At 36.3% G+C, this 22,143-nt stretch overlaps 1 protein-coding gene and 1 pseudogene across 1 annotated transcript in view; one reads left to right on the top strand and one right to left on the bottom strand.

Annotated features, from left to right (window-relative positions):
- Positions 1-4,709: 4,709 nt before the first annotated feature.
- LOC130053538 (uncharacterized) lies at positions 4,710-9,097 on the bottom strand (annotated as a pseudogene).
- Positions 9,098-16,942: 7,845 nt separating this feature from the next.
- Positions 16,943-22,143, top strand: part of LOC125675754 (interferon-induced protein 44-like) — a 21,396-nt gene continuing 16,195 nt past the window's right edge. Inside the window, exon 1 of the mRNA XM_056160875.1 lies at positions 16,943-16,972. Coding sequence (XP_056016850.1) covers positions 16,943-16,972 — 30 coding nt within the window. The remainder of the gene's footprint in view (positions 16,973-22,143) is intronic.

The following is a 22,143-nucleotide window of genomic DNA, read 5'->3' as shown; positions in this document are numbered from 1 at the left end:
CCTACATTTCCCCATTTTGACAAGCCAAATGTAAAAGAAAAAAAGATAAAAAAGAATGGGGTACAGAATATCATTATGATGGAGATTTAGCTAAACATTATTTATCCTGATACATCTTGAACTTCAAAGAAAATTATCACTTTAATTTGCGATGTGCATATCAATGGTGGTTGGTTTCATTATTTATAGAATATTCGCCATCTTCAAAAACAAAAGACAAACATATCACGATTAAAATATTCCCTATTATCAAGCTTGGACATAAAGATATAAGCAGTTCATCAATACCAATGGTACGCAATAGTCTGGTAAATATAATTAGTCATATTCTCAGTTTACATCGTCACAATGCTGCTATGATGAGTGAGGCTTTAATTGCCAAACAATTGACCACAACACCTATCCATTATACACATTATACAATTACCTATTTTCAACAGGCCCAAATTATCCGGGGATATTGTCTAATATGATCTACTTGAGATATTTGTGCTCTCAAGCGATCCACAATTCCCGCTTGAACGTGCACTGACTGAAAAAAAGTCTGAATGAATAAACACATAAGAGAAAAATTAAAACACAAGACATATTACTCTATACCATTTATTGCAAACAACTGTTATCGCCATTTTTGAATTTATTTTCGCCGCTTCTGAAAAAAATCACCATTGGCAAAAATGGTGAATCACAGCTCGAATACTGAAACTGAGTAACGTTGTACTGAACCGCCAGAACGAAATGATTATTTCAAGAATATACATCGGTCATTCAAATCTGAGACATTTTTACTTAACAGCCTGGATGTATATATCGTGACTGTCTATTAACTTTACATCACATTATTTTATAATGTAATCATTTTTGCGCATAGTCTGCAACCCATCAAAAATGTTTACAAACATTAACAATCATATTATTATATATTCTTTTTTACAAGAATACGAATTTTACAGGGGGAAAAATGATCACTTTTATAATACAATTAATTATATACACGAACTGTTACACATATATTTTATTTACCAGCTTACATAATTTTAACTTTTATGCCAGTCGGAGGAGGCATTCAAGGGCGCTCCGTGTAAAGGATTCCACCCCGCCCCTTGGCAGGTACGAGATCGTTTCCCTGATTTTCAAAAATGAGTAGACGCACTGGGAGCCGTCAATGAAACTCTAAAACTTAATATCGAACAGATTCCGTTTGATTATCCGCCGTAAAATTGCTGAAATATTGGCAACACAGCGTAAAACCACTATCAATCAATCACAAATATTGTCAATAAAATAGTCTAGAATTATTTTCATATCAACTTCAGAGTACTTGTGCGGTACAATCAATGGCATTTAAGAAAGTCATTTATAAAGTGTGTGTAGATATTACTATATATAAAAGGTATACATTATTAGTTTGGTTTTCTATAGATAAATTGAACAGTGAATTGCAACATCTTTAACAGTTAAGCATGTAAACTTTTGATGCAAAGTTAATACATCTGAATGGTAATGTGTTAGAACATATTTGTATAAGCTTGTAAGGTTTAATAGTACAACTCTTTGTAGTTGTTGACAGCATTTTTTCCCCCAAAATCTATCACGAAATAACACTTAGTTTTTATCACTAGTGATACTGACGTACTTGTTCACTTGATTCCATGTGTAATGTATTTTCTTTCGTTTTTTTAATGTATAATACGATAGAGTACTTTTTGAAGATTATATACACCATGTAATAATTATTTTTTCAACTGTTTAATTTACAAATACTTATTTGCTTTTTCAACAGAATAGCAAATCCTTATAGAGGTTTGCACCTGACTTTTGGAGTAATGTCAATTTTTTGGGAAGTGTATTTTTGATTTCTATATTGAAGGAGAATTAGGAAATTAAAAAGAAAAACTGGAGTCGCAAGGCTTGTTATTGAACTATAGTGTTCTAAACATGACCTTTTTTTGCACTTCAAATTTATTCAATTAAACTTGATTTTTCTGTTAGTGTCTACACAACATAAGCAACACACATTAATCATTACATAAAATAGATACATAATATTGTCCTCTAACAATATAGATGAAAAAAGAAATTAATACTAGTAAAGGAAATAAGTAATGACCTTTTTGCACTTGATATACGAAAAACTTCATGATATTAAAACTGAGATTTTAAAAGAACATATTGGGAGTAATGTCAATCTATCAAATTTTACATAATTTTCAAGGTCTGGTCTTCCAATTTACAATGCAACTAAAAAAAGTGGGGGTTGGAGATCAATTTATTTTAATTATTGGCGAAAATACTGAATTTTCATAAAACATTTCGAGTAAATTGATTAAAACTTTTTGTAAGAATCGGTGTTCTGATTGGGAAAATATATCAACCAAGTTAATAAACTACAACATTTGAAATCTTTTCAAGTCTCAACTACCTGTATCATAAATTATAAAACTGAAATGCACGTATACGGGTTTAAAAATAGACGTTACATTGGATGAAACAGAAACTGTAATATCATGCAGAATTAAAACGTTTTGATTAGTGAATCCTTCCGCCACAAAATATAGTCCCTGTCATACCCTTTCAAAATTTGAATTGACACAAAAAATTTCAACTGGATAGGGTTCAGCAATAGATGTGTAATATATTTGCCCCAATGGGATCAATATTGAACCAGTGAATACTTAGTTGTAGTATCCTGCGCAGTTGTACTTAAATGCTCAGGAGCTAACTTCCTTAAAAAACCATTGGATGAAAATGAGAAAGAAATTATTCATCTATAATAAAATCATCAAACTAAATGAATTGATAAAGAATGATAAACCCCTTATCAGTGAGAAGTAAAAATATCTCCTTCCCGAGGGACATAAAATCTTTATCAATCTTTATTGATGTAAAAACAAAGATCATATCCTCTTTCTTTGATGAAACATTACCATCGTTTCGTGTTTGTGTTTAGTACACATTCAGAGAAACATACCGACAACATTTAACACTGCTTTACATTAACATAATTACACTCATTCATAGATCATTAGTCTTGAATGAAATCATAGGTCCTGCTATCGTCGTCCCTTTAAACGCCCCTGTATTTAACAATAACATTGGTTGAGAACAATAATAGCTGCCTAATCAACGAAAATCAACTTAAGTCCTATGTCGATCTTTTAATGCATCTCGTCTATTTAAAAGATATATACCTGAACGCATTAAGTTTTAATTATGAATGTGTAGCATGTAAAATGATACGAAGAATCATGTATCAATTCAATCAAGAGATGACGAGAGAAAGGAATGTGCAATGATGAAATATCAGGGGCATTTTTTTCAAATTGTATCTATTTTTAGATGAATCACCATGGATAATATTCATACATTTTATCTTGACATGACTGTCCGCTTAAACAACGAGCAAGTGTACTTATCAATATAATCAATGTATCTTTTTTTCTACTAGACGTATTGATATAATGAATGGAAGCGCTGGTATGGTTATAATCAGTATTCATTTCAGCAATAATGTACAGAATAAAAGATCTTTCAATAATTAAACAATATTGATACATGGAACAAAATATTAGATAATTTATAAAAGAAACAAATATGAAATGATATATGAGACGTACCTTCACTTGTTGAGACTACTGCTGATGAATTATCTCGTATGAAATGTTCAAAATATATTTTTGAAACCTCCACTGATCGTCATATGAAAAAGTGAACATAAAGAACAGTGATCGATCTCATAGATCCCAAAAAAGAACACAACGTTGAGAGTAACGTAAACACGGACCTATGGTAACACTAGAGGTGGAATCACATGTCTAGGATCAGTAAGCATCGACATTACATTATTCAATCCCGCCGTGAGCCCTATATCTTCATAGGATATATTCTATTATGCTTGTTGTCAAGCTACAACGTGTACTGTCAGTATTTAGCATTTTAACACCAAATGTGCATGTTCATTATGCCTTATGTCAAGCAACAAACGTGTACTGTTATTACATAGCATTTTAAGGATTCAATGTCTATCCTCAAAAACACCTGGCGGGATTTGTTGTACATCTAAAAGGCAAAATTATTACATCATTAGAAATTGTTTACTTACTATACAGTGTGTGTATGTATGTTTGGGGGTTGTTTTTTTTTCAGGACAATTTAATCATATCTACGGATACCGTAAAACGATATTTCTGTCATAAATCTCATTTTCCTACGTAAGAGCATTATGTAGATCATTATCTCAGATGTAATAGAAGACAAAGACACATATTTACTTGAAAAATTTATTTGTGTTTGGCGTAATTGGTCGCGGTGAATTCAGTTGGACAATAAGTATATTGGGGCGGCCGCCGGGTCGCCTTCCAACAATGCACACACAAGTGGCGACCCCAAGTGGGCTAGATTGTGCTCCGGGTAAAGCGAGTTCTCAAATGCACAACGCCACGCGCAACGGAAATGTACAATGAGCCAATATCCCATTAACAATGTCACATCAATGCAATATGATTGATCAATGGGCCAATATCCCATCAATATAAATGTCCAATGGGCCAATATCACATCAATATAAATATTCAATGTTGAATTCAATGGGCCAATATCCGATGGCCATAAATGTCCAATACACATGTTGGTTGAAAATCAAACAATCAATGTTTAAAAGATAGGTGAAAATGCGCTATTTGTGCATCAGCAAATATACAAGTTTTAAATCACAAAATTGATCCATTTGAGGTGGGGTTTGACGAGAATGCCCATCTGGTCATAGCAGCATCCCTAGTAATATCTGTCCTTGGATGCACCGCGACGTTTCGTTCTGAGTTGTGTTCAAGCATACTGGTATTCACTGAAGATACAACAAAGCAGAGCAGCAGTGCCATGATACAATCAAGCAAGCAGAATACAAGTTTACGACCACCCATTAAGTGCTCAATTGCCCCCTGCAAATTATTCAAGAACAAATCATTTCCTAGTTGAGATAAGTGGACCCCGGCATTGTCAAACAACTGAGTAAAACTGGCATTGAATTGGGAGTTTTTGATGAATGCCCCTCCCAGTGCTACCACTGATCTAATTGCTACTCGATCTAACCGGGCCCTAGCTTTATTCATTGATCTAATATTAGTGGAATATCTCCATGACCTCCTTGGGAGGGTGCAAGACCAAACAAGCTTGGAATCAGGAAACAAATCCTTACAGTCAGATAAAATGTGTCTAATGACATATAACAGGCGCTTTATGTGCATGGCAACTATATTGTTAGCCCCACAATGAATGATGACAATTTTAGGTGTATTACCTAGGTTCAATTTTTTTTTAGGTATTTCAATTTCGGAACAAGATCTAAAAGTCGCATACCACTGTACTCTTGCCACCAAATATTTACATTTGGGATAGTGAGGCTCAGGCCTCCTGTCCTGCAGGTAGCAGCAACTGTTGCTCGTTTGATGATAGAAGGCCCCACTATCCACACATTAATTGGATCTGAAACCACTTGATTGGTGTTAGTAATGGAGCGAATAAAACCAATATTGACACCCTACAAGTTGCTGTGTCACCCACATGCAAAGTTAAATTAAGGAGTTGCTCAAATTGTAAAGGGCAGCTAATTTATTTAGCCGTTCGAATGTAAGATTTAAAAGCATTAGATGTCCAGCGACCAGAGGCATGTATAGCTTGCTCGGAGTGCCCCTGTTGAGCCATCATTGTAGCTGCGCCAATTCGGAAAGAATGTGATGTATACAGTTTACTATCAAGCCAAGTACACTGAGGATTTTAGACAACACTGAGGAGAATTGATAACGAGTCAGTGTTTTGCCGGAATAATGACAAAACAGGGGACCCGTGACATCTGGACGTACTTGCAAATATTTGGTTATCGCCATGACAGGACAGGAGACTTGTCTAGTGGCTTTAATAGATATGGTGGTACCTAACCCACATTGGTCAGTCTTAGAATACTTGATAAACAAGTTAATTGCTGAATCCTGGACGGAAATGTGCTGTATTTGAATAATTTTATTAAATGAATTCCCTTTTGAGAGGGCCAATTCCCCAACCCTTAATAAGGCGTGATAAGCCAAGGTAAAAAGCAGCTCCAAATAAACATGTCTCGTATGAGTTATGACATACCAAATGCAACTTGGGACCCATTTGATTTAAGATTTCTAAAGTAATGGGAAGGCGTAGGGCTGCTTCCTGGTTTGATTTTTTCATACCCGCCAAAAGTTTACCTATCAGGAAATGTTTCATGGGATCACTACATCCCAACACTTTGCATTGAAATGCAATAGCAGACGTATATGCTCGTACAGTGGATTGTTTGTAACCTCGAATTAATTGACACGTGAGCTATAAACAGTAGTATCTGCTCAAATGGTGGTGGCCTTGCTATACTCAATTGCTGTAGTAGTCTAACCTGATCAAAGGCTTGAAGGCCCACTGAATATGCTTGGGCTGTGTTACATGCTAATGATGATCTAAAGAGGCGGTTTATTTCATCTGTGAGAGTGCATTGTGGAAGGATGCTGGAAGTGCCTGGGGGTGTTGGTCGGCTGTAGGCGCTAGGTCCCTGAATCTGCACCACTGCTGACGAGATATTGCATCAGCTATAGCATTATGTTTACCCGGAATATGTTGTGCCTTAAATTGTATATTGTTTGTTAAAGTTACAAGCATAAGTGGCCTAATGAGGGACACTACATGATGAGATGATGAAGATTGTTATTTAATAATGTGAACCAAAGCCAAGTTATCAAAATCCAAGACAATTTTCTTGTTTTGTAGAGCGTGAGCCCAGATTGTGAAGGCCAAAGCAATTGGTACTAATTCCAAAAATGTGATGTCGCGGACAATTGGAGTACCTGCCCAACTTATAGGCCACTGAAGGTGTGTCCTCTGTCCCCCAAAGTACGCCCCACATCCTAATGATGCGGCCCCTGAGTTATCAGTGAAAAGCTGAAGGGTTTCCGGAGAACTCCATTCAGTGTCTGGGAAATATATAACCCCATTAAAGTTGGTAAGGAATTGAAACCAGATCTGCATGTCTCGTTTCATAGCTTTAGTAAGGTTGACATGGTGGTGAGGTTGGTAGTTGCCAAGCATAGCATTGTAAAAGCGCTTGTTGAATGCCCTAACTCCAGGAATTGCTTTTGCGAAAAAGTTGAGTTTACCAACAATACTCTGCATGGATGTTATCGCAATGTTTCGTTTTTTTAATATGGTGTTCCAAAATATTACAACTTTCTCTAACTTTTTCAGCTGGAATCCTAATTTGCATTTTCACCGCGTCAATTTCGAAACCTAAACACACTAGACATGTAGTGGGCCCCTGCTCTTTGTCGGGATTTATGGGAATGCCCATTTTGCGCACAAACTGTGGAACGTGTTAAATAATGTTAAACAATGACTAGTATCTACCCCTCCTGCAAAAATGAAGTCGTCCAAATAGTGATGTACCGTTTCTAAACCTGATTGTTTTCTAACCAACCATTCCAAAAATGTTGAGAAATTTTCACAATTTTGAACGAAATAGAGCAGCCAAAGGGTAACATTTTGTCTATGCAATATGCCCCCTTAATGTCAAGTCCTAATAGTTCAAAGTCCCCTGGGTAGATTGGTATTAACCTAAATGCACTTTTAATGTCTGTTTTAGCTAATAGGGCACCCCTCCCTAATTTACTAATGGTATTTATAACTGTATCAAAATAGGTATATCTAACTGTTGCGTCTCCTGGGTCTATGTAGGTGTTAATGCTAGAGAGCGGTGGGTAAGATAAGTGAGTTATCATTCGCCAACCGCCATCCCCTTTTGGCACCACACCCATTGGAGACACATGAAGGTTAGGGATAGGTGGATCTAAAACAGGCCCCATCAGTTACCTCTTTGTGTATCTTGGCTTGTAAAAATGGCTGTGATGATTTGCCGACACTAAATTATTGGAAAAAATAGGAGTTCTGGGCCCTGTATATAATAATTTAAAACCCTGTTTGAAACCTAAACCCAAAGTTTTAGCAGCCAGTCTGTATGGGTGGTTCTGAACATACTGTAGAACTGACTTAGTGATAACTGGGGGTTTTCCCAGAGACCACATTTGTTGGTTGTTTTTGTATATTATGTCTAATGTGCTGTCCTTGGATATTAGTGTTGAATTGTTGTAACTGACCTGATTTGGGTGCTGCAGGACGAAAAGACTTAGACCCTTGTCCTGAGGAGTTTGCCGTACGCATGTTGATTGGATGCATGCTGTTACATTTAATGCATCTTTGTGCATAAGGGCAATTACGTCTCGAGCATGACCCTTTGTAGTTAAATTCGTAACATTTTCCACCCTAGGGCATGTGGATGGGTGTGTAGTGGGTGTCATGTAGAACATCCGTAATTCCGTGTCAACTACACCCCAATCTTGCATTGGATTAATTCATGCCCTAAGACGAAATTGCTCATCATAGTTGACCCAGCCCTGTGACCGTTGTGCACCTAGCTTAATGCCATGCATGTATTTCAATAGCTGCTGAACTTTTTCGGGATGTGCAGCTGCATAAATACTCATAAAAATAATGAAAGCATCTGTCCACTTGTCTATGTTATGGATTTTATGTTGTGGTTTAGGTTGGGCTACCAGTTGGCCACTGGGATCAATAGCTAGAGTAGATTGAATTTGAGTTTGGTTGAAGTCTCTAACTAGTAACGTGCCTAGATCGATAAATTTTCCTGATATATTTTTTTCCTGGTATTGGCATCTACACAGTAACCCAAAGAAAACTGGGTTGACCCAACTGACACTGGCATGTGAGCCCCAAATGAATTAAAGGTTACATTCAATGGCGTCATGATTGAATTACCTGCTGTAGCTTCAGCCTGATTGTTCACTTGCGTAGGTCTGGCGACATTGTCTATGGAAGCTTCAGGCAAAACTAATGTGGGTTCAGCTGGTTGGGGCTGATTGTATGTTGTTGGGACAATGCTCTGGTTTTTCGTTGTGGGGTTATGTTGTCGTTGAGGCGTAGCTGTAGGCTGTTTGGCTACCCTCCGCTTTGGTGTTGGTTGCCCGTCAATGGCCGGCTTGTGTGACCTTGTCTTGCCCTTGGTTTTCGGCATGGCATAATTGCGTGTAAAATTGAATATCTAAATGAATTTCAGTTAACGATCGCTTGTGAATACTGTGAGCAAGATGATTATATCATCAAAGTGAACTTGAATGACCAACAGGTCAATGATGCACACGAGGTGATTAACATGTATGGATACAAAAATTAATTAAAAAGAAATTCAGCACATGTATCGTGTTCAATCAAAAGCAATGATTAACCATCTGACAACGTTGTAGACTTATAATTGTATAAAATGTTCTAAGCTTGAAAACAATCTAAATATTGGATGAAGTAATAAGATTTTTAAAAACTTTTTTTAAACTTTAAGATGTCTCAAATATACAACCTACCGATTTCATCAACTGCTAGAATAGAAAGGAGGATATGACGCCACTGAGGTTATTTATATGCTGGAGGGATTATTTAGAGCCAAATATGCTAGGCGCTAAATATTCCGGAAAGTGCCTTTAATCAAACAATGAATTATTACCGAGATAAATCGGCGTATTCTTAGACTAAGCTCGAATACGCGCTATTATATCATTTATGTACAAAAAAACTCTTCACTTTTTTATTTCCATGATATCAATATACGGTGATTTGCATAGAATGAATAAGTGATAACACTTAATGTGGTATAAACAATAGTTCTCCCTATGAATTTTCCTCAGAAGTTTCTAGATCTCCCTCAAATTAACACTTTCATATCATCGTATCAAAGAAATATTTGCTGTGTTGTTGTTGTTTTCTTTTTCTTTTGACATGAAAGGTGAAGATAACGAACAGTGATCAATCTCATAACTCCTGTAAGCAATACAAAATAGATAGTTGAGCAAACATGGACCCCATGGACACCAGGGATAGGATCAGGTGCCTAGGAGGAGTAAGCATTCCCTGTCGACCGGTTACACCCGCCATGAGCCCTATATCCTGATCAGGTAAACGGAGTTATCCGTAGTCAAAATCAGTGTGCCAAGAACAACCTAACAATCGGTATGAAACACGTCATACAGCATTTGACCCATTGATAGGTTGTATTGACGAACTAGATCGTTATACCGACCATAGAATTTGCAAAACGTTGACCTCAATGGAGACTGTTGAAACCCCTACACCTGTACATATCGTCAAGTCTTTAAATTAAGTTACAGATATCGGATTAAGTCGCATCCTAAACCAATTTAGTGATGCAATATTCATATGCTATATGCATTTTGTTTTGCGCTCTGTTGGAAATTATAGATGTGGCATTTCAAATTCACTTTATTTGCCTAATCCATTTACAATGGTATATGGGATGTAAGAAATATTGAACAAAATATTCATGGTATATGAAGATCAAACGTAATAACAATGAGGTGCATGCAGATAGGTAAGAAATTCATAAGAAACTCCACTTTAGTCGAAGATAGGAATTTCTGAATGGTCTTTTTTTTATCCTCATTGAACGTTCTCAAACAAAAATGTAAATCTGTATGTAAATATTGCTTTTATCATTTTTACCAGACGCATTTAAGGTTTTTATAGTAGATTCACTGAGAGCTGTAAAGTAAACTAAAATTCCCTCCTTCAAAACTGATCATTGCGTTAACCATTCAGGAGGAGCAAGCATCCCCTGTCGACTGGTCACATATGCCGTAAGCCCTTGATCTTTAACGAACGGTCTAACAATTAATATGAAACACGTCAGACAACATTTGATCCATTGATAGGTTGTATTGGTAAATCATATCGTTATAACGACAAGAGAATTTGCAAAAGGCAAAGGCAAATGACTTTAATCGATGTCATAAATCCTAAAAAGAATACATTAAGAATAAGAAAGACACGGACCCCCGCATACACCAAGGATGGGGTCAGATGCTTACTCCTCCTAGGCACCTGATTCCCCCTCTGGTATATTCAGGGGTCCGTGTTTGCCCAACTCTTATTTGTATTGCTTATGGGAGTTGTGGGATTGGTCGCTGTTCGTTATCTTCACCTTTCATAAGGTGTATAAGTGGAGGAAGCATTTCCTGTAGACCAGCCACACCCTCAATGAGCCATATATTTTGATTTGGTAAACGGAGTAATCCGCAGTCAAAATCAGTATATGAAGAACAATTTAATCATTTGTTAGAAACATGTCAGAAAGCATCAGGTTATCTATTTTACTTGCTGATCCACCATTTCTATTGAACCACAACCTGCCTGAATTTATCAAAATATACTCAATGTCTAACGTTAATCTCTTTTTTTGGAATGTTTGGATCATTTCTCCGATATTCGAAAAAGAGTAGGCTTGCTTGGAACGGTCAGGGAAAATCCAAAACACATCAATGCCGAACGTATTTCATTTGGATACCTGCCGTGAAAAAGCTAAACATATCGCTAAAATGACGTTAAATATCAAACAATGAATTAAAGAGTGTTCAAATGTAAACATAAAAAAATAATTTGATGGGTGAAGTACTATGTAGACCTATCCCTTTGTTTAAGACATGTCTTAAAGACGGTGCAATTAACATACATAAATGGAGTATGACCTGCCTTGATATACACGCGGATGCAGGTATCTGAGAAATAAGTTGATATTACATAGATTTTAACAGTCTTATTCCAAGTCAGCATTTCGCAATTTGAAAAGACACATAGCGTTAGGTTGCATGTTGTATGGGTGTTTAATACTAAGTGTGAGACCATTATTTTCATACTGATTCTGAATACGTTTTCATGAGAGTGATAGAGGCTGAAGATTCCTGGGGGGTGCGTATGGTCAACTGGGTATGCTTATTCCTTCGAGTCACCCACTCCATCTAGGGTTCTTTGCCAGTCCTGTTCTTGATTTTGAATTCTATTTAGAATTTAAAACCTTGATCATTCTCATATATTCACTTCTATTTTTCTATTTATAAGTTAGATAAGTATTACCTGACCTGGAGCCAATCAACTGTTTGAGAAATATCAAGTACAGAAACAATGCTAGATTAACTATAGATTGTCGGGCAATGAAAATTGTCACTTTTATTAAGTTCTGACAAACGTTTTGCGGCCAATTTGTTGCAAATTTCTAGATAAATGGTTTACAGAAACAAACTTTCTGGCCAATTCATAGTGAATGGTTTGCAGTAAAGTTTTGGCATGCTACTACCAGACTTCTCACGAGAGTAATGCATGTTTTTATTACATACGTAATAATGAAAAATTAAATATGATTCAGATTGTGAAAACTGTATTACTTTCTTAAATATCTTAATTTTAGTTTCTTTTTGAACAGTTTAGGCTGTATCTATACTAAATCAAAATGCACCCGTGGACATTTCTCAATATTGTACTGAGTATTGATTGGTTTCTCATAATGATTTGGTAGCACCATTTAAACAGATTTAAACTTAGATTTTTCATTCAATAATACATTGCCGTCTCAATGATTGCACCTTGTGTCTTAACACACACTGACATCTGATCCAATGGTCGGTAGTATTGGCAAACTAGGTCGTTATAACGACCATAGAATTTGCGAAATGCTGACTTTAAACGAGACTGGTGAAACTCCTGTACCATCAACTTGTTTGTCAGTAGTTTGTCTCGATTTAAAAACTGCCCACACGCAGAACAAGCTCTTGTGTATCAAATCAGTTGAGAGATATAAACTCCATATGCAGGTTATAATGGAATATTGCTACGTGAATATGGGAAGTCGACGATGGAGAAGCTGAAACCATTCTGTTTGTCATAAAGTTCAGTTGTTAGTTTGCCATTAATATCTACTTTCAAAAGAATATCTAAGAAACAGAAGTGGACGACTCTGTGGTGTATTTTATTTCGAGCTAGCAGGGATATATCGAATCGATGTATGAATGAAAAGCATCATTGTTAATAGAGAATACGTCGTCGATATTGTAATTGTAATTACAAGATTTATCCTTGGACGAATTTAGCTCCACTTTTTTGGCACGCTGTTTTTTGGCTATATTTAGCTCTAAAACTTCATAGTTATTTCGGATTTCAAACATTTCGGTTGAGCATCACTGAAGAGACATTATTTATCGAAATGCGCATCTGGTGCATCAAAATTGGTACCGTATAAGTTTTACATTATGACCCCTGGGTCGAGGCCTCTGCTGGTGGACTGTTAGTCCCCGAGGGTCTCTACAGCCCAGTAGCTAAGTACTTCGTTACTAGCTTGAAAATGCGGATGTATATTTAATTGCTGTTATAAAACTTAGAAATTCATTTCAAAATTAAGGATGATCTCCCTCATGCATAGCTCTTATCCTTGGACGAATTTGGCTCCACTTTTTTGGCACGCTGTTTTTGGCTATATTTAGCTCTAAAACTTCATAGTTATTTCGGATTTCAAACATTTCGGTTGAGCATCACTGAAGAGACATTATTTGTCGAAATGCGCATCTAATGCATCAAAATTGGTACCGTATAAGTTTTACATAGAAAGCCCCATCAACATTAGTTCAATAAAACGCTTTACCAATGTGGGAGAAACGCTAATATAAAATTAATGTGGACATACATGTGAATGAAATATTTATAGTGTGAGAATTAAGATGCATACTTATTATTAATATATAGCGCCTAATGTAATGATATAAATACCCTAATAACATATAAACAATTTCAAACAACCCTTGGGGATAATTAAATATATAGAAAGGACATTAGTATAATAATAAACTACAGTTCAAATAGCAACTGAAGGTTTCTTTCTTTCGTTCTTTTTTCTTTTAGATATCTTAATGTCAAATTGAAGCCACATGTATGAACCGATAGAATATAAATGTGGCCTGTGGAGTGACTACAACCTTAGTGTTACACACACACTCACTCCTAGACACCCACATACTCACCCGCAAACGAACAGGCCCGTTACTATATCCCTTCTAGCAATGAAATATGAGTTTGTAATGAGTTCTTTTTGGATTTTATAAGATTGAGGAAAGACTAACGATAAGCTGTAGAATACACAGGATACGGGGCTCACGGCGGGTGTGACCGGTCAACAGGGGATGCTTACTCCTCCTAGGCACCTGATCCCGCCTCTGGTGTGTCCAGGGGTCCGTGTTTGCCCAACTATCTATTTTGTATTGCTTGTAGGAATTATGAGATTGATCACTGTTCGTTATCTTCACCCTACAATAACAAATTTATTGTTCAAATAAATAATGAAAAAAATATGCACACTCACTCCTTTCACTCTCAACACAAATTTACATTAATAAGCAAGTGGCAATATAAATATCTGATACGTTGTAAACAGTTCTTTTGGAAAGTTCGATAGTGCGTATCAGATGTAAAGCAAATGTACAGGTATTAACTTTTCAAGTTAAAACAATATTCAAAAGTAGTATAATTTAGAAAAAGTTCCAAATATTCAATTCTCCTTTTCAGTAACATAATATTCTTTGGTTTTGTTTCTAAATTTCGAGCTACTTTAACTTTATAATGTAACTAATCTGCACTCTGAAGACACTGTTCCGGTTTCCCGCCAACTTGCGATAAGCACGCCAAGAATGGAAAACAATCCACCACCATGCAAGCCTTGCACGAGCTATCGTCAATTCCTGACAATATACCAGGATTCCGATGCCTCCCAAGTCTCGGGTTATTCTCTACGGAGCTACACCACGACCTTCCATATTGTAGCACGATATCCGCATGGACATCCGTATATCTGAATCCCGCAACTCTCTGCCTGCCTTCGGGTTGAAACTGGTTTTGTTAAACACCCATGTACGCACTGAAATTAATTTCATAAAAAACTACCAACTTGCAACCAAACAAGAAACCGAGAACTGACAAAGAATATAGCCGTGCTAAACTAATTATTAATACTCACGAACTATCAGAATACAAACAAAACACGCTTACCGGCTAGGAAAAAGATGTGCCCTCCAAACAAACTCCTATTTCAGTAGTTATATTTATCCCAATGTTCTACATAAAATATGACAGGAAGATAACCATCCCCTGACTTCTAGGACCTGTCAATGTGGCACTCGGCTGATGTCGTTACCGTGCCCTATCTAACTTACAGCCAGCCAAACCGGTCTCTTTTATACTAGCAACTAAAAATAACTCACACCCGACTCACTCTTACGATAACCCATTCAAATCAAAACAAACGAAAAATACAAAAGGCTAAATCAGCAAAACTGAATCAACTTCATTACAAAGTTTAAAGAGATTTTGTTTCTGGGATTTAAAAATTTGTAAATTATACTACATTTGTCAACTCAGCAATTTCAAAATTTTCTACAAATTTAAAAATTGTTATCAAATTTTGAAAATCAATACTAAATCCAAAATATATCATATTATTCTACAGATTTTCTAAATAAAAATAAAATGTATAGACGGGTTTTCAAAATGGTCGTTGCTTTGGGAAAATCGAATGTTTGACACATTTAGAAAAATTTAAATTAGAATGATCTTTGAAAATAGTTCATTCATGATCATATAAGTGCTATGATAACTTGTGTATATGAAGAAATCCCACATCTGTAAATACAATACATGTGTGCATTACATTGTGCATCAATATCCCAGACACAAAATATTATTTATTTTACATTATTAAAAAAAAGTTTTAAAGGCCGAGTTGTTCAACCGGTCGGTTTTCCTCAGGTAAGTTAAGTGCGGGGCGGAGCTAATTTAAGACAGGTGTGAAGACCCGAGCACTAGGAAACCCTGCTAGCTTGTTTATACCGTCCCAAATACACAGGATGTTATCTATGTTACCTGCATTACCTGTGCGTTTTTGTAAGATTGAAAAATTCATGAGTCATTTTTCGTGTGCGAGTAAATCAAAACATTGATGATTAAATCTAATGAATCAAACGTAAGAATTAAAGCTCAATAAATTTATTTTATATAAATGAGAACGTTAGTCATTGACAACTTAGACAGAACATTCTTTATTCAAAGTTTCCTTGTATCCATTTGACTGCCTTCGTTCGTCGGATACCCAGAATCCGACGATGTTTGAGTGCCAAACAGAGTTTCCGATGTGAGTTCCTGCGTACTGCGGTAGATTTTCTGAATGTAGGACAAAAAGTCACAGGACAAAGAGTCACGGACAAAATGACCATGGACAAAAAGTCAAAATAAGAAATTTGATGAAAGTAGGACAAAATGTCCCAGGACAAAAAGTCACAGTTTTATAAGAAAATAAGACAAATTGAAAAAGTCACAATTAGAAATTTTATGAAAGTAGAACAAAATGTCACTGGACAAAAAAGCGTACCCATTCCTAAGCATAACCAACTATATTCTATTATAATTTATGTAATTGTATGCAAAATTTATTATTATTGTGTGACTATCTCTACATGAAAAAACCAAAACCGTTTCCCTATCGAGCAGGTCTATGCGGTAAGCATCAAAAGATTGCACGGACGAGGCACCTCGATCGCCAAATTAGATAGATAAGGTATACACAAAGACTACTAACCAAATGTCCATCTATTTCTAGCATCCAATCTGAAGCTTAATTTCTCCTGATTGACATGGGTTCACTTACCAGGTAAATTTCAAGGCGGTGCTTATTTTCTCGGTCTTTAATGACTAGCTGAAATTACCCCATTTATTTGTGAAATTGATGTAAACATTGTGCCAAGAAAAGAACAACCCATTGGGTGTTAGGTCAGGGGCTACTCATCGATTTTGCCAAAAATATCATATAACAAGGAAATTACTTTTGACATATCATGAAAAGGTATGGCAAATTGACACCTTCCAGACATTGTTTCTTTTTCTTTTCTTTTTTCCCCCGCATTTTTGTTATTGGTTTTGCATGGTTCTCTTGTAAACAGACTCTTAAATTGAATGTTTATATTTTAGATCCTTTAGAGGAACCATGGAGAAAAATTTCCCCTGGAAACGAGAGGTATCCGTAAGATTTTCAATATTTTCGTATCATATATTTACATGCATATGTTACATATATTTGACGATCCCCATCTCTACATCAACTAAACAGGTCTTAGCGAATTCAAAGTTGTTATAAACAAATTTAAGATAAATAAGAGTGATCTATATCATCAATCTTATAAAGAATACAGGAGTAGGAGAAAAGTGGTGGAATATGTTGTGAAAGACTAGTGAACATCGCTTCTGACCGGTCACACCCACCGTGAACCCTCTATCTTGATGAGGAAACCAGTAATCCGTAGCGAAATTCAAAAGAACTATTTAACAAGTGGAATATTATTGGTGAAGATATTTTTTCTTGTAATGTTCGGACATTTTATCGAGTGTGGTCATTTAAAGGAACGTGTCTTGTAATTTGGAGAATTTTGAATAACTCTACTCCATTTCTGGATCAGTATTTCTGGTATTCAAATTAAGAAAACTTTTTTTATCTAACGGGGACCCGACAAGATAACGCACCTAAAATATATGGGATTTAGCATAGAATGCAAGATAACTTTTGCCTGGATACAGGTTAGTGTAGTAGTAACTATTTCTGCGTGGTAATAATTTCCAAGGTTAGAGTTAAAACATTTGTGGTAGCTCAGAAGTGTAGGGTTGGCTACATAACCAGGAGGTCGTGAGTTCGAGCCCCGTTCGTGCCATGGCCGCGACAAACCTAAAACGTAAAAATTAGCAGTTATTGCTCCTTCGCCAAACGCTTGGCATTTACAAGTGAAGATCACGGGTCTTTTGAATATGACCTTAAAACTGTAGTCCCATGTCACGACAGGCATTGATACATTAAAAATCTCATTGCTACGACCCTAAGCGCTGAACAAATGACTAAATTTGTTGTAGTTCATCAAAACTGATTAGATCTCAATATGAATGAAAAATTATTTAGGGGATGCAAACCAGCCTATCATTTAATAGAAATAAAAAATACGCATTTGCTCTTGTACTGTCGTGCAGTGTGATGATAACGATGTATGGCATTAAATGCAATATGCAAACAGAACATCTCATTACTTAGACGATAAGTGTAGTAGCTGAAATAATGATGGATAACCAATCTCACTGGAAATGGCTCTCAAAAATAAACACCATGTATTGATTGTTGCTTTAAATTTACATATTTCTAGGCACCTGATCCCACCTCTGGGATGTCCTTGGGTCAGTGGTTACCCTTCCCTTCATCTTTTAAAGGAATTATGAGATTTATCTATGTTCGTTATCTTCAACTGTTCATTCAATCGCTTTTCTAAATTTAAAAGATTTCGTAAAGGAGTTTTTCCTGCCATCAATCAAGAAAATATAAAGCTTCAGAAATTTTTCATCTTAATTACGTCCCTAATTCTTACCCATAGGGAAACAATTGGAATTAAATTAAATGTACATGAGCATGATTTTAATTGCTTTTGGCGTACTCTAAACTTGCCGTTTCAAAGAAATTTTAAAATGAAAGGTGAAAATGAGGAACGGGATAAATCTTATAATCTCATTATCCCGTGGGAATAATATCATATATATATATATATATATATATATATATATATATATATATATATATATAAAGTCAAAAAATAAAATCCAGTACTCAAACTTTTATCTATAGCGCTTTCGCCCTACGGGCTCGTCAGTAGATTTTTAAACAATGTAAACAAGTTCCATTATGACGTCATCCTCGTGACGTTATGTGGGGAACGTTAATCATAATACAGTCATGATTGTGACGTCAGAACATTATACAATGTTAATGTTAGGCACTTTTAAAAATACAGACATATTTAGAATAGTTCAGTCTATAAGTTTTAAGCGCCTCTGAATTCCTGTACATTAAAGGAAACATTCTATGTAAAATGTACATGTTAAATAACATGAAATAAAAATATTAACAGTTTAGTTTCGGCTTAAACAGTTTTATGAAATAGTTTTCCTTGGCTCTGCGTAATTGTTCATTTTCCTCTTGTATATACATATTGTCCCTTTTGAAGGGAGTATGAACCTTTATCTGGATAATTCCAATCCCCTTAACTCAAGATTAATTGATTGATTGTATATTTTTTTAACGTTTAACGTCTCTCTCCAGATTTTTTCCCTCATGGAGATGTCACCAATGCCGGTGAAGGACTGCAAAATTTAGGCTTATGTTCGGCACTTTATAACTGCGGGCCTAACATATCAGGAAGCCGAAAATATAACCAAAGGCCATATGACATGGAGGAATACAATAGCGGCACTTATGTGATAACAATCACTAACAGTATCCAGTTCAGTTCAGTACGGCACTTACAGCGTTTGAGTAGGGAGGAGTCTTTATCGTGCCACACCCGCTGTGACAGAGAGCCTCGGTTTTTGTGGTCTCAACCGAAGGACCGCCCCATATAGTGGCCTTTCACGACAAGCAAGGGGTACTGAGGACCTATTGTAACCCGATTCCCCACGGGACCCTGAACTCAAGAATACTTTGTATGACATATGTGGTTAAAATTGCCCTCTAATAATCTCATAACTCCTATAAGCAATATAAAATACAGAGTTGGACAAACATGGACCCCTGGATATACAAGAAATGATTCTTGAAAAGATGATTTTTAAAATAGTATATGCATTTTTTCATCAAACTTAATAATCACCCCTTTGAAGAGAGTGTGATCATCTATTTGAACAAACACGAATCATATACACCCAAGCAAATTGTCAAGTGTTGATGACATTGACCTAATAGTTTCTAGGACGTTTACTATATGAAAAGTTAATTCCAAAGACCACAATGACGACAGAGGACAGACATATTTTAATCAGAAAAGCTCAGTTCGGCCTTCGTTTGAATCCATAAATAAACATTGTAGTATAAAAATATGAGTTTCCAGGGCACTGTGCCCCTATTACATGTATTTTAGATCTTTTATTGAAAGTAAACATTAACGGCAAACTGACAATTCAACTGCATGTATGACAAACGAGATGCTTTCAGCTTCTCCATCGCCAACTTCCCATATCTATATAGCAATATTCCATTATCACCTGCATATGGTGTTTATATCTCTTAACTGATTCGATACGCAAAAGCTTGTTCTGCGTATAGTCAGTTTTTAAATCGAGACAAGCTACTGACAAACAAGATGATGGTACAGGGGTTTCAACAGTCTCGTTTAAAGTCAGTATTTCGCAAATTCTATGGTCGTTATAACGATCTACTTCGTCAATATAATCTATCATTGGGTCAAATGTTGTCTGACGTGTTTCATGCCGATTGTTAGGCCGTTCTTGACACACTGATTTTGACTACGGATAACTCCGTTTTTCTGATCGGGATATAGGGCTCACGTGGGATGTGACCGGTCGACAGGGGATGCTTACTCATCCTAGGCACCTGATCCCATCCCTGGTGTGTCCAGGGGTCCGTGTTTGCCCAACTATCTATATTGTATTGCTTATAGGAGTTATGAGATTGATCACTGTTCGTTGTCTTCACCTTTCATGTACTTGAATGCAACTTTCAGATCGTCTTCATTTTTCGAATTCCCATGGGGATCCGAGTAAGAATACATGTAGGTCATCAGTACCCCTTGATTACCGTAAGAGGCGACTGAATGGGACGGTCCTTCGGATGAGACTGTGAAAACCGAGGTCCCGTGTCACAACAAGTGTGGCACGATAAAGATCCCTACCTCCTCAAAGGCCGTAAGCGTTGAGCATAAGGCTAAATTTTGCAGTCCTTCACCGGCAGTGGTGATGTCTCCATATGAGTGAAATATTCTTGAGAGAGACGTAAAACAATGTACAATCGATCAATTATTTCTAGAATTATCATATCCAAGGATTCATGCAACGTTTGGACAGGTTGAAGCTAGCAGCCACTAACCAGCTGCCAATACATTTGTAGAAGCTAGCGTCCTCTAAGGAAAATCATCGAAAGACTGAGGAGACTCAGAAAAATATTTCATATGTAAACAAAAACATAGCACGAGCCTTGTTTACATAACGAGGAATTGTGAACTCTGTATTTCCTATGTACCTCGATACCTGACATTAACATTTTTGCTGACCATTACAGGTACCTCAGTTAAACATTCTAAACGTTAAAAATGGAAAAATAAAGTTTGAAATTTTTCAGCTCAAATCGTGTCCATTCTCCTTTAAAATGATTAAGACCATGATAGATTGTCAAATTAAATTATCAATATGCATATACTTTGATGTAAGGTGGCAGAATTTATTATATTGTTCAAAAATATCAGAAAATGAAAACCATGGTCAAATTTGTTTCCATACTTACAAGTAACTGATATAAGTTTAATCCACCATTATTCCGTAACATGCAAGAGCTTGTTCTGGGTATAGTCAGTTTTTAAATCGAGGTAAGCTACTGACAAACAAGTTGATGGTACAGGGATTTCAACAGTCTCGATTGAAGTCAGCATTTCGCAAATTCTATGGTCGTTATAACGATCTACTTCGTCAATACAACCTCGCATTGAGTCAAATGCTGTCTGACGTGTTTCATACCGATTGTTAAACCGTTCTTGGCACACTGATTTTGACTGCGGATAACTCCGTTTACCTGATCAGGATATGGGGCTCACGGCGGGTGTGACCGGTCAACAGGGGATGCTTACTCCTCCTAGGCACCTGATTCCACCTCTGGTGTGTCCAGGGGTCCGTGTTTGCCCAACTATCTATTTTGTACTGCTTGTAGGAGTTATGAGATTGATCACTGTTCGTTATCTTCACCTTCCATATAGCTAACCTGCCCATGCATGTTGGAATTGACATTTATTAAATCAAAACGTTAGTTTAATGAAGATTTCTCTTTCAAATGGGTTTCAAATTAGATATTTTTTTCTATGAGTACTCTCATCCTTTGGTGAATTTCCTTAGTGGATATTAGTTATGTTCCCCAAACAAAGTTTGGGAACATATTGTTTTTACTCTGTTTCTTATTATTAAGGTCTTCCGTTTCCAACGGAAGACCTTCTAGTGATTCTACTGTTTATTATTATTATGTCTCCGAACACAAAGTGTCGGAGACATATTGTTTTTGCTCCGTTTCTTATTATGTCTCCGAACACAAAGTGTCGGAGACATATTGTTTTTGCTCCGTTTCTTATTAAGGTATTCCGTCTCCTGCGGAAGACCTTA

Source organism: Ostrea edulis, chromosome 3 (assembly GCF_947568905.1).
Source record: "Ostrea edulis chromosome 3, xbOstEdul1.1, whole genome shotgun sequence".
Classification (NCBI taxonomy): Eukaryota; Metazoa; Mollusca; class Bivalvia; order Ostreida; family Ostreidae; genus Ostrea; species Ostrea edulis.
Note: the sequence above shows the minus strand (reverse complement) of the source record. Positions and strands in the feature narration are given on the sequence as shown.